The sequence below is a fragment of the Vanacampus margaritifer genome, chromosome 12, assembly GCF_051991255.1.
Source record: "Vanacampus margaritifer isolate UIUO_Vmar chromosome 12, RoL_Vmar_1.0, whole genome shotgun sequence".
NCBI classification, from domain to species: domain Eukaryota; kingdom Metazoa; phylum Chordata; class Actinopteri; order Syngnathiformes; family Syngnathidae; genus Vanacampus; species Vanacampus margaritifer.
This window is the reverse complement of record NC_135443.1, coordinates 18,800,503-18,814,611: the sequence shown is the minus strand read 5'-3', so window position 1 is coordinate 18,814,611 and position 14,109 is coordinate 18,800,503. Positions and strand designations below refer to the sequence as shown.

Genomic DNA, 14,109 nt, shown 5'->3' with positions numbered 1-14,109 from the left:
CAGATTATAGACTTTAAAAGAGTCTAAAGGCATGTCTTCTTAGACGAGTTTTTTTGTTGTTTAGTATTTTTTTCTCTTTCAAGTTTTTTGTTTTAAATGTTTAGATTGCTTCTACTTGGAATATCATTTTGCTGGCATTCACTTGTTAAAATAACTCCTGTTAATACTCGACTATGGTATTCAGATTGATTGATGAATGATTAATGAACAACTAATTGATTACAATATTATTTGGAGGTATCGTAGGAACAATTTCAGATTTTTTGGAACTCCTGTTTTGAGCACCATAATGTTGCTCAGAGAGGTTTATCAGCACTACATAGGTATTGCTCAACTTCCTATTGCTGATGTTATGTTGGCCTTCTTTAGGCATCAAGCTAGTTGATGCTGAATTAACAGAGCATTTGACATTTTCAGCCATGTAGTGCTGTTTTCCATTTAGTTTTGGCTCAATTGCTTGAAGGCACCATTAACTCAGTCACTGCCATGAACGTTTATATTCATCAAGCGGAATCCAACCAATTTACTGCCACTGACGAATATATCCGACAAGAATGTTTTTGAACAGGTAGGTGTGGAAGAGGGGCTTTAAAGCACTTACTGATGGATCCCTGTTGATGGCTGTGTTAGATAACACATTTTGAATAGACTCTCGAAGACTGTATATGTATGGTGTAAGCAGAGTACATATTGTGGTAGGTAATAGAAAGTGTGTTTCACCATTGTGAGAAATGATGCAGTTCATGGACTGACATCAATATCGCTCTAGGATATATGATGAAGAAAATGGGACTCTCAGACTCCGACATTTGTCTCCAATGTTTACAAAACACTACAGACACTTACAGTATGTTCATGCTTTACGGTTATGTATTTCTGGACTAAAGTCTTAGAAAAACTTTCCGCTATTTTGGACTGTAGGATACCTTTATCTCCAAACTTGTGTTTGCTAGGTGACCTAACAACAACTGACTTACCACATAAACAATTTCAATCTACACTTCTAGCCCTTACTATCGCTAAAAAAACAATTCTTGTTAACTGGAAAAATAAACAAACTCTGAATATCGACCAATGGTCTAACCAGAACCTCCAGAAAAAAAAAGAAAGAAAAAAAATATATCGCTCTAGGTATGCTTACATTTCTTTATCTTTTAAGAAATTATTTTGCATTCAAAAGTCCTTTCTCAGTTTTGCTTTTGTTGTCTTACAATTAGAAGTGACACTAAAGCAATATATATATATATATATATATAATGTCAAAGTCTGAATGACAAATTTTCACAAAAACACATTTTCTCTGCTTTTTGATCAGAAACCTGCATTTTTGGTGAAACCAACCCCGACTTCGACAGCTGATTAATGAATAGATGATAAAACATTATTCTGTGCATCTTGAAAGATTAGTCAAACTTTTCTAAAACAGTTGGCAATATGGGGAACTACACATACGTGTATGCTTTGAAAATTGTTGGCAGTGAATAAGTAAATGAAACTACATTTTCACAAAAATATTAACCAAATTGTTACAATCAATTATTTATTATACCCATAGATGATATTAAGCAGTAAAACAATACATGTGGTTATTAATGCCAGGCATCACATAGAACTCAGATATTTTGTGCAACACTAGTGACGTAATTTATAACCAAAATCATTGGCGTGCAGGACCCCTAGTGGTGCTCACACCCTTGCCCCTCTGCCCTCTCTCAAAAAAAGTGCCCTTTGGAAAGTTTGTTTTGTTTTTTTAATAAACACTTTACTAAGGACAGGTCAATGTTGATACAATCTTTTAGAAAAGCTGCGTGATTAATCGCGTGTGAAAAAAACAATATGCGTCCCCTGCGCACACACACCCGACCTAGCTCTCTCGCTTCCTTTGTCACGTGAACGCTAATTACCCACGGTCGCGGTGTGGGACAGACACACACACGCATCTCCTTCCCCTGCTGCTCCACCCCAGCCAGGTAACTGTGTTATGAATCAAGTGAAATTGTATTGTTTGTTTGCCCTCTATTCCCTACCTAAAATCATTTTGTTGTAAAATAGCATGTAGCATACAGCACAAACAACTGAGCATAAATTAGCCGATATTAGCCACCTAGTTTAAAATGCTATATGCTAATTCAATAATAGATAACATGATAACCACCACATAGTAAGACTAATGAGGGTGAAAGGAAGCTGTTTGTGATCCGTGCATTGAAAAGCATTGGACTTTGTTTTGTTTTGCAATTTGATTTGTGGGGATTATTTTGACTTCAAAATGTGATTAACTGTTGTTTGTGTCTGGTTTGTATTATGCTAGTAGTCACAGGCAAAAACAATCCAAGACGTCATTGGTGATCAATGCATTTGCATTGAATTGCATTGTGGAAATATAAGAAATGCTCGGATGTTTGGAATTGTCAATTGCCTGTGAAAAATACCCTTTTGCTTTCTTGTAATGATGACAACAGTCAGTCTTATTCGTTCTCATGCCATTGTTCTGTTTGGTTACAACTGGTCTATTTATTTAGTAATTGTAGCATAATGCCGAGAAAGGAGAGGCTGAAAAGGGGAAAAGAAAAGGAGCTACAGCAAGCAGTGAAGGGAAGCATCGAGCTGCTCTCTTGGATGAAATCAAAGACGCATGAAGATGAAAGGTCAGACTCAGAGTCAAGGCCAGAGAGAGTCATGTTAACTAGAGTTTAGCACCTTTTAAGATCCCATTTTTATATTGATTTGATCATTAAGGTTAATTGTACTGAAAAAAAAACTTTTTTTAAGTAGTTTGTACTAAATCAGCAGGCATGAAGCTATTATTAGCTAAATTATTAGTTCTTATTTAGTACAAACCATAACTGTAAGTTACTTCTATGCAAGTCTTGCAGTCATGTTGCCCTAGTAGGCTGTTATTAAAACTAGCTGTGGGGTAGTATTAATTATTATAATATGTGTGTAATGTTTATTCAAAAACTTTTATTGACATTTCCGAACATCGGAGCATTTCTGATACGTCTCTAATGCAACACAATGCAAATGCTTCCTTTTTACGGTGAAAACAAACAGCAGACTGTAATGCTTTTTCCTGTGACTATCATACAAATGACATCTCATCACATTTTGAAATCAAAATAATCCTCACAAATCAAATTGCAACAATCCATACTCCAACCTTTTTTAATGAGCAGATAGATTTAGTTCACCAAATTGACGGCCATCTTGACTTGTGATGTCATCTCGTAATTGTCAGTAAAGTATATTCCTTGTGCACAAAAGTGATCTTTTTTTCCCCACGGAGCACTTGCCCCCCAAAATCTCTGTGTCACTGTGTCAATCACTGCCCAAAATGTTGGTTCAATTTCGAATTTGACGACTTGATAAGGTATTATAATTAGCTATATTTATAATCGGCAATATGTATAAGGAGGTGCAATTATAGGGTAAGGTAATTAGTTTTAACAACAAATGCCCTTGTACCCCCCAAAAAACACAATATGTTGCATACAGTACACACACAATAAATACTGTCAAATCCAAATGAATTTACACCATTGCTAATGTTCAAACACTTAGACCATATAAAACCTCATTAGATAAAGTTGCAATTTGAGGCATATTAGTAGGATTCCGTGACATATTGGCAAATTTGATCAAAATGGAATGAGATTTGATATTTATGATGAGGTAAAAATGGCTGTTTAGTAAAACCATTGACCATAAACCCACATGCTTATGTGTATGCCAGCTGAGAATCTCTATTTCCCATTCAGATTGGACATTTGACACCAATTTGACATGGAGATTCCAATTTAACGCTTCCATCTTTGTAAAATCCCTTCAGCTCAAGTTGTAATTTGATGCGCATAATTGTATTTTGTTTTGTGTGCTTGGATACAGAAGATATTCCAAACATGGATGAAACTGTAGCTCCTGTTAGCATGAAATCGTTGCCGCGCCTCATTGATTTTTGCAGGTGAGAAATGTCTTGTTAAATCCGTGCAGTCTATAGTCGCCCCATTTCCATATTTATTCATGATCGTGTCATGGGAGCCACAAGTGCAACCAAGTCACATCCATCCCTTGCTTTCGTGCCTATGCATTCATCCCTTGTGCTCATTAGCATATCTTCTTACTCTGCTGTAATGCGTACTCGCTGCTCCTGCGCTCATTTTTCTCACTCATTATTATCCCGTTATTCTTTCTCCGCCACTTCGCCTACTTTATCTCCTCTCCCGTGTGTATAAGGATGCTTGTTCCGCCAAAATCGTCTCAAGGACTATCAACTGCTTTGGTACCTGTCAAAACACTAAAAAGCAAACAAATAAGTTTCAAACAATTTGAGTGTGTGTTTGCATGTGTGTCTGTTGGCACTCCACTGAAACAAATAAGATGATAAACAACACTGATGACTCAACTTTTGCCAAGTGTTATTAAGCGTCCGCAGTTAATTTTGAGTCTTTTGACTTTTCCTGTATGTTTGACTTCCATTGTTTAACGCCTTAAATTAAAGGGCAAGTCAACCCAAACATTTTCTTTATAATAATATGAAGTATGTGCCCCCTCTGCGACAGAATTCTGATTAATATTGTGTTTGTGGATAATGAAATAAGTGGCAAAATCTACCTGTTTTTATCCATCTCAGGGGGGCGGCCGTTTTGCAACTTGTCAACTAAAAATGACATCACAGTTACTTAGGGCTCAGGTAACGACAAATCCCTCCTCACCTGTTTTCTGAGTTTGGTCATGTGACATTCACAAGCTGAACAGTCATTGGTCGTTACCTGAGCTCTGAGCAACTGTGATTTTCAGTCATTTTCAGTCAACAACAAGTGGCAAAATGTCCGCCCCATGAGATAGATAAAAATGGGTGGATGGATGGATTTTGCTGCTTCATTCATATTCATAACGCATACTGACTAGCGAGGCTACATTGTAAAGAATATTTTTGTGTTGACTTCCTCTTTAAGGCTGGGAATCACAAAGTAACTCATGATAATGAGTCTAATTAAAGAAGACAAACCTGGGATGAACTACACACAATATATAATTCTTTTTAACCACAATGTAGTTAACAGATAAAGTTAGCTTTGCATCTTCTATTTCTTCTTCACAGTAATACTTTTTCTTCTTCTTGGTATTTACCAGCAGTCAGGATGCCCGGTGGCACTGCATGCTCCCTTTCACAGGTCACGCTTAAAACTATAGCAGACATCTGGTGAGGAACTCCTTCCTATTTTAATAATACCATATTACAAATCGCCGATTGTCGTTAAAAAACTACAGAATAAAATTGGTAATTTACATCCAGTGCATAAAGGATAACGTGACTATTCAATCAGTTGAAATAATCACAAGGATACAAACTTAGCTTTCATCAAACAATATTTTAGACTAGTGTATCTAAGAGTGCATTGTTAGAGATAAAATAATGTAAAAAAAAAAAAATCCCACATCTATCTTGACTATAATATGTTGATTGTTGTCTGTGTGTATGCTATTTTATCCCCTGCCTGATGTCTGAATCTCTGAATATTTTGTCTCTTTCTGCCTGTCATACACCTCACAATAAGCTCCTAATTAGCTGTGTTTATCTTTCTCTCCTTCTGTTTTGCTTTCTGTGTGCTCCTACTTTTACTGTGCTGCGTTCAGGCACCGTGGGACACATCGCCGCTAAATATACACTTGAAGGACGCTCCCATTTGGAGGTCGAGGATGAAGCGCTTGAGAGTGTAAATTAAAAAAGAGGTGATGCAAATATTGTGTTTTTTACTATTTTACTATCTTCTGCCCTTTTTGTCAGGTACGTCGCGTGTGCAAAGCCTCGAGGAGTAGATGAAAACATGTATCACGTCCCCCCACCTCTTCACACACACACGCACACCTCGCTTTCATCTGCGAGCACCTTTACGACCTAGTTTCTCCACGTTTTATCTCTACTCTCAAACAAAAAGAGCCACAAAAAGCTCTAGGCATGGCATTTCACACCGAGTAAACATTGGCATTTCCTTCACTCTACCCAAATACCTTTGCACTTTTCCATTGCATGCACAAGGTCAACCCAGGTGAGAACGGGGGAACAGTTTTTAAATTATACAATTTTCTGTTATTTTCTTTTGTTTGCAAGCAAAGAATCCTGAAAACTGACATTTCTTGAAAATTCTATCACTTGCTTGTTTGGGTTTGTGATTCAGTGTTATAGACCTAGTGTGTTTCTGGAACTTATTTGGCCGCTGGCATGTTATCTACTCAACTAAGGTCTAAAGGGTGCAACTGGGGGTGGGCCAGTGCTTGCCTAATGAGGGGGAGGACACTTAAATACTTTCTATCAAAGCCCTAAAAATGGCTTTTCGGAATTAAGTGTTGACCCATAAATTTGCCGTAATTGCTAGTGGTGCAACGGACCACAAAATTCCCGGTTCGGATCGGATCACGGATTTGAGTCACCGATCGGATCGTTTTTCAGATCAGCCACAAAAAAGAAAAAGATAAATAGTACTAGTAATAATAGTAAAAAAATAAATAAAAAATTCAAAATGTCTAATATAGGATTTAGGAGCACAACTTTTAAATGCAATCAATAAGAGGCAGAAACATTCTTATTTTTACACGGTTCATGTGTAAAATAAGGTATTAATGGCATAAAGTTGGGTTCCTTTTATCTTAACAGCTAAGTTTGACATTTTGAGTTGAATGTTTTTCTTTTTTAAGACAAAGTTCTATTTATCTTTAAAAAAAACAAACATATTTAAGGCACTTCCCTTCCTTTAAACATGGAGAGTGAATTACAAAGTAGCCTTGGTCCAGAATATTGAAAAAGAATTAAAGTACAATGTCAAACTTACTTATCAACAGGCAGCCAGATACTCAGACAGTCGTTGATCATGCTAACAGCTAGCCGCTAGCCACGTCGGAGACTTCTACCGTGTCATACAATGACAGAGTAATTAATTAGCGGTTTCTTAGCGTCCTAAATTAACGATTGAACATAAGTTTGGTATGGCGTTGTGTTGATGTTGGTCACGACTACAATGTCAATAAACTATGATCAAGTAACGTCTAAAAGGGAAGTTAACTTGCCATCACGTCACGACATGGGCGAACTTCAAAGTAAAAGTGTACTAAATGCTTTGCTGTCAATATATTACTGTATTTGGTAAACTTTATAGTGAAGTTAGACTTAGCGTGTATACTCCGTTGAGTATGTTTCAGCTTTTTGTCAGAATGGACTGTGAATGCGCACTTTGTTTTTGTTCCGCAGATCGGGTGGGATCCAAACCGTGGGGCCTGATCCGAACCGAACACGGTTCAATGTTGATCCGTTGCACCACTAGTATTTGCGACATAGTATCAGAGGTAGCACAGAACAGTCTGTATGTAAGGGGACAGCGGGACTGTCACCTTTTACTTAGAAAATAATTCTCGCTGCGTTGAGACAATAATTGCCGCCTTGACTTTACCAACAACTTGAAGTCCATTAATCACCAAATTGTTAAATCACAAGATGGATGCCTACATCCTTCCAACATATTTTGACCTAGTGTAGTTGCCGTAGTTGGCAAAAAAATATGGCCGACCTTCTGCCTATGCATGCCTCAGAGTGTAATCGCAGCCTTCTTCAACCATATATGGTGGCATTTTCACCCTAGAGACAGAAAATAACATGAAAACGCCACCGAAAAATCAATGTATTAGTTATGTGGCCTCAGCAAGTGGCAACGTAAGATGGCCGACGGTGGCTTCAATTTTTGCGATGACAAGTGGCATTGTTAGTCCAACTCTGTGATCTTGACAAACGTCTTCTTTTGAAATCCATGTTTCCAGTCCCGCCAGATGCTGGGATTTTAATGACTCTATGTCTTTCTGGTCATTTAATGTTAAATGAAACAAACTATCGTCTCTCCCGCACACCATTTTGAATGTTACAAGGATTCGCAGAAGAGTGACATTGCTAAATAAGAATATTTCACAGCAAATAAACAGATTTCATTAAATGGTTCGTTTTGTAACTGGGCCGAAATGGCAGCCTGTCCAGTGGGTGTGGCTTCCCAGGCTAGATTAGCACTTTTTGCCTCACCCTTCTAAAGTTCTGGATTTGAATCTCATCTCATAGTGTTAGGTTTATTAATACTCTAAATTGTAAAGTGGTGTGGATGTGACTGTGAATGGTTGTTTGTCTTCTGTATGTGTGCCCTGCAATTGGCAACCAGTCCAGGTTGTATCACCGAGTGGAATAGGCTCCTGTTCAGCCATGACCTTTAAGGACAAGCACAATTTAAAAAAGTAAAATAAAAAATTAATGGATAGTATGGGAAAGCATAACCACCAGTGTGAAAACAAAAAGTACAATAACAGCTGAAAAAATGTGCTACGGTTTTAATGCTTGTTCAAAATAAGTAGATGTATAGAATGATCTTAAGCTATTAAACAAATTGAACAGGCCTGGATACCGTAGTTCATTCTTGGGTGTTGTCTGGGATGTCTATATTATTAACAATGTCACTCAGATAAAGTAAAGTGTAGAGAGAGTGCCAAAAACAAAGTCTGGAAGTGAATGCAAATGAAGTCATCTCTTGACAAGTGTTTGTAAGCTGTGCGGCATCCTACGAAAACAACGCGAGGAAAGGTTATGAACGAAGTGCTGACCGCCGTAATACTCGCACAGTGTGAGTGTGAGCGAGTGTTTGTGTATTTAGAGCCCACATGAGGTTAAAGCCAGAAGGGGCTGAGTCATGTCTTGCTCACTTAGGAAGGCAGATGGAGACGCAGGTGTGATGTGTTGTTGTTTTTTTCAAAATGTGTATGTCTGTGAGCAGGAACGTGTGTGTGCCCTTAACATGCCAATTTCATACGAGTAGGTCGTGTGGCGCACATGCATGACATTTTTCCACACAGCTTGTGAAACATTTGTCACTCAGAGAAGAGGATGGAAGCTCGCATATGCCCTGATTTCCACTTGATTTGCTTTTTGTACAACTCCTTCATACCATACTACTGTACACATTGCTTTATTTCCCATGTGACTGGTAATGGACTCTGTGATACCATTCAGGGCTAATGACATTTTTGTATGCATTGCAGAAAAGATCTCTACTGCTGCAATTTGTGTTATTTTGGATCGTAGTAGTGCATAAACCTGATATGACGGAATGGAAATGGATAGGGATATAAACTGCTGATATAGAAAGCTTGTAATGTGATTGGACAATGCTGTCTACACCATGTCCATTCCTGGCACAATCACGATCGAAAACATGACATCAGTGAGTATCTTTTATTTACAAGCAGCCAGATGTCGTTTTGTTTTGGTATATTATCATGACGGAAAAGTATGCTTGGTGCTTGGCAAACGGATTTTAACACTGAATTAGACTTTTTGGACAATTGACTTTTTAATTGCTTGTGTATGAGTACAGTAGTTTGATATCTAGAGTGCTGTCAAACTTGAAATGAAATAACTAAGTGAATGGTTTGTGAGCTGCTTATTTCCAAAAATGTGTCTGTAAGCAGAACCGGTCTGACCTGATATAATAATGACATCACACCGAGTTAGTCTGCCCATGACTGCTAGCTTGGCTGGGTGAAGATCTGCCATTTTCAAGTGCCAGTGACATGATGACAGAAATAGGCTTTACGCGATCAGGATTTTGGGCCGATCGGCGATCAGCGTGTCTGAAAAAATGATCATCGTCATTGTTTTTGATAGATCTATTTAACTTATTCAAACCAAAAAATGTCTAAAAACTTTTAAAAATACTTTTGCCCTTCACTCCCATAAACATGTTTACACGTTTTTTGTGTTTTTTTTTTATGCAAGAGCATACAGAGGGCTTTGATGCAGCTGCTGACGTGAAGAGGTGGCTTAGAGCAATGGTAGTTATTTAAAAAACGGAGGAGTGGCAGGAGTGTATAAGAGATCAGCCAGGGCTATGTTGCAACAAGCTCTTTTTTTCAGTGTTTTCAGTGGGAATGTGAATATTGACGAAACTTAGCTATATTCTAATGCTAACTGCTGCAAAACAAAAACAGATACAAAAAAATCCTGATGAAAGAAGAGACTCGAACCTTTCTTTTTTGAGGTTCCATGTTTTTATAGCAAAAGAGCACAATATTCTGTGGGCCTTGCAAAATCAGTCAAAATCCAGTAATAAGGGAGTTGCTTCAGTGAAAATGGCTGGGAGTGAATGAGTTAAACAACTTTTATATTTACTCTAAACCTTTCAACCACCGCCATTCATGGGTGATAGGGACTGACTGACCCTGCCCAACGAATAGCAAAAACCCATGTATATGAGTCGATCAATGACTGGGCAAATTAAGACAAGATTTGTTTTTGGCAGTATTTTTTATTATTATTAAATACAAAGCAGCTTGTGTTGGGTAATACTGCAAGAACCTGAAGTGACTGTGCCGTCCTGACAGTACTGGGGTTTTGATCCTTGTTTCTTATTGGTCTACAAATACATCTTGACAGCTTCCTTTTTTTTGGTTTGGAACTATAAAAAAAAAACACAGTATGCCTCTGCCTTTCTGCTTTTAAATCACTTCAAATTAAAAACTAAGTATAATCTCTTTCTTTGAAGATGATTGCCCGGGGCTCTCATCCTATTTTATCATTTAAAAATGTGCGCATTTCTTAAATCATGGACACAGTTATGCAAATATGTGTGTGTGTTTTGGCACAAGGGCTCAGGTTTGTTTGCTGACTGAGCTAACAACCAGACAAGGTCTCCCCCCTTGCTTTGTGTGGCGGCACTAGAATTTACCACCTTGTTTGATTTGTTTTTCCACCAGCTATGTCCACATCGTGTGTACTGTGTGTGCTGTGCTGTGCTGTGCAGAACTTCCAGTCTTGGTAGATAAATGGACCATTCGCTGTTATATAATTATTCTATTCACACCTCTTTTCCAATGCTTGGTATCATTAACACACTCAGCTTTGTCTGTCATGCAAGCACACACTGAGAGCCACGAAAAGCTCAACTTAATACCCAGACACAATCCTGACACACACACACACACACACTCACACACACATTTGGATTGGAATGCACTGCCCTTTCCAGCCATTGCCTGCAGTCGGCCGATACAGAGCTACTTGGCAGCCACTGAAGCTCACCAGAAACGGTACCATGACCTCTCTGGGGAGAATTACAGCCCACAAAAACCACACGAGTGATTCAACAACATATAAATCCCCACGGGCGCTGCGCTGCCATGGCCAAGCTTGAGAATGAATGGTCCAGGCGGGTTACACTGGGGGAAATCAGGTTCTCTCTATGCTATATAGTCAGGTACAGTCAAGGACATCGTGACCCATTTTCACCTGCAAGTTGCTATTTTATCACGAGAAATGAAAATCATTGAGTTAAAGGCCACAAAGTGGGAAAAAATATATATAATCTTTCCTCAAATATTGGCCTCCACTCTAATAAATGTCACGGCTCAATTAGAAGGCTTGTGCATTGTCCACCTAATAAATAACTGGCACACCTCAAATAACCACCTAAGGGTCAAAAATAATAAGTGACTGTAATTACATTTAAGATATTTTTTTAATGTATTCAACTTGTTTAGTACTACTTCTACTACTACTACTACTACTACTACTACTACTACTACTAATAATAATAATAATAATAATAATAATAATAATAATAATAATAATAATAATAATAATAACAACACATGCATCCATCCATCCATTTTCTGAACGGCTTATGCTCACGAGCCATAAAGTAAAAAACTTGCTGCAGTGCATCGCATTCCTAAGTGTGACACACAGCAGAAAAAAAAAATTGGTTAGCCTAACAACATTGCCTGAGATATTTGTTAATATTAACAACAAATGTAACAAACGCGAAAATTACAGTTCAGCCTCAATTCAACTTTTGCAGATGACCTGAATGACTACACTGAATTTTTTCACACAAAGAGAAAGCACAAACTTTAGCAAGCACTTTGGTATTTTTTTTGTTAAATTGTGCCAATAAGTTAAATATTACTTATGCAACTATACTTTTAGGCTAATATGTTATTACAGTATTTTGTTGTAAAATACCTTATTGTTTTATGATTTGTTTAAAAGAAAATATTAAATATTTGTTAATAACAATATCATCACAATTAGAGACCTTCCCTTTAACAAACCCCTTACTAGACACCTGTTACTTCCTTGTGTTTTATACAAAGCGATAAAGTGTCAATCAATGCCTTGTCATCCAAATCCTAAACTGAATTGATGAGATTTGACAGGTAAATATATGAACATGTTAAATTGACAATCTGGATGAGCACTGCTTCTGTCCCTGCCTGCATTTGCATAACAGGTTTCACTCAGATTGGATTCCATTTGACAGCACCATCTTTTTTAGATTGACAAAAAAATTGGCTGTAAACAAACATACACAAACACAACAGCCTTCTTGGTGAAGCTTTACGCACACATCCAGTATGTAATGAGTACAGTGAGTGACAACATACCGGATTGTCCGGCCTGAGTCTCTTCGAAGGTGGCCCTCCATCTTCTGGGTGAAGCATATAAAACAGACGCACCTTGTTGGCGTGTTTCTTGCTCTAGAAGAGGCACACACAAAAAGAGACAGGAAGTAAGTGTCAGTTGATTTGTACCCTGGAAGACCACTGTGCGTATTAGTGCAGACAGGGTCTCCACATGTTGGTGTTGTGAGCCTCTATGCCTTGATTAGCAATAGTAATCAATTTATCTTGCCTTTTTGATCAAGTGATTGATCATAAATATTTTCAGTCATCGGGCTGTGACAATTTGGATTGTCGCTGGTGGTACGAAATGTCTTACCTTGTATCTTTCATGCGCCTTTATAATGAGTCTGAACTATTCCAAGCAGAAACGCAGCACCTGAGGCTATATTCAAAATGACAGTGAGCTGTCCTTGAAACTGCTCACTGTCACTTTAATGCATCACAATGGAAATCAACGGAAAAGTGCTGCGGGCAAAGAAAATCAAATGATAGCATGTGTTTGTGTGCTGGGTTGACACGACTATCTCCCAATATTTGTAGGATTCTATTATAGCATGACCTCTGATAACCTCAACCATATGCTGTAATATGATGTAGCTGTGTTAAGATGCTTTCTTGCCATGTAAATCAGGAGTGAAAGGATAGATTAAATATTACATGATGAAATATCAAATAATAATATTGTGATATTGCATATTGTATCGTTGTATATTATTATCATGTTGCATGTTTTGTTTTTCTTTATGCCTTTCTTACAGTAATGGCACAATTGTTGTCTTGATATTAACTGTATTGTAAAAATGATGCAATAATATATCATGACTTAAGAAAAATGTTTATTTGAGTGGGGAAAGTGTATGTACACTATTAAAAACTATTATATTATAAACTATATTATAAACTATTACACATCAGATAACAGTCATGTGTGGGGGGGGGGGGGGTGATGAGATCCCTTGTTTTCTTCAACATCTTGTTCATTTTAATGCCTAGTACCACTAAAGGTGTATCATACGCCTAACAGAAAACATGGAAAGAGAGACTCATTTAAATCAATACACTCCTATTTTAATGTGTAAAGTAATGGCAAAATCAGAGCCAGAATTCCAATAGAGGTAATGATTTAGTATTTTTAGATAAGTGTTAAAACAAGGCAGTGCAGCTTATAAAGCAAGTGAATAGCCAACTTTGACAAGGCATTGTACTTGCTGCTTTGCTGCATTGATTGGATCCTCGACACCCATCCTTGGGATAGTAAACCCCCACCTTCCCCAACATCTCTCATGCCCCTCCACCGCTTGTCAGACTACTTTAATACATTTTGTGACTTGAGTGTGCGGCTGTGCGGCTTCAAGCAGCCTTGTGTTTGTACATAAATGGTCGTTGATGGCAGCGGGATGGCGGCTAAAAGCGAGACATGGTAAAGCCGCGCTGACCCTCAGACCATCAACGTTAATGGACTAGGCTTGTCTCGCATCTTTCACTGTTGGTCAAAATCAAGTTAGGTCAACAGTGCGAAGGACACGGGGACGGATGGGTAAAAATATCTTCGCTCGGTGTTACTGGACAGCAATTGAGGGACGTTGCATCTTGATTTGATTCACTCTAGAAAATAAACAGAAG

General features: G+C 37.9%; 1 protein-coding gene across 2 annotated transcripts in view; it reads right to left on the bottom strand.

The window, feature by feature from the left end:
* LOC144061952 (zinc finger matrin-type protein 4) overlaps positions 1-14,109 on the bottom strand; it is an 88,154-nt gene that overhangs the window by 42,722 nt on the left and 31,323 nt on the right. For both annotated transcript variants that reach the window (XM_077582910.1, XM_077582911.1), the window contains exon 3: positions 12,469-12,561. In XM_077582910.1, coding sequence (XP_077439036.1) covers positions 12,469-12,561 — 93 coding nt within the window. The remainder of the gene's footprint in view (positions 1-12,468; positions 12,562-14,109) is intronic.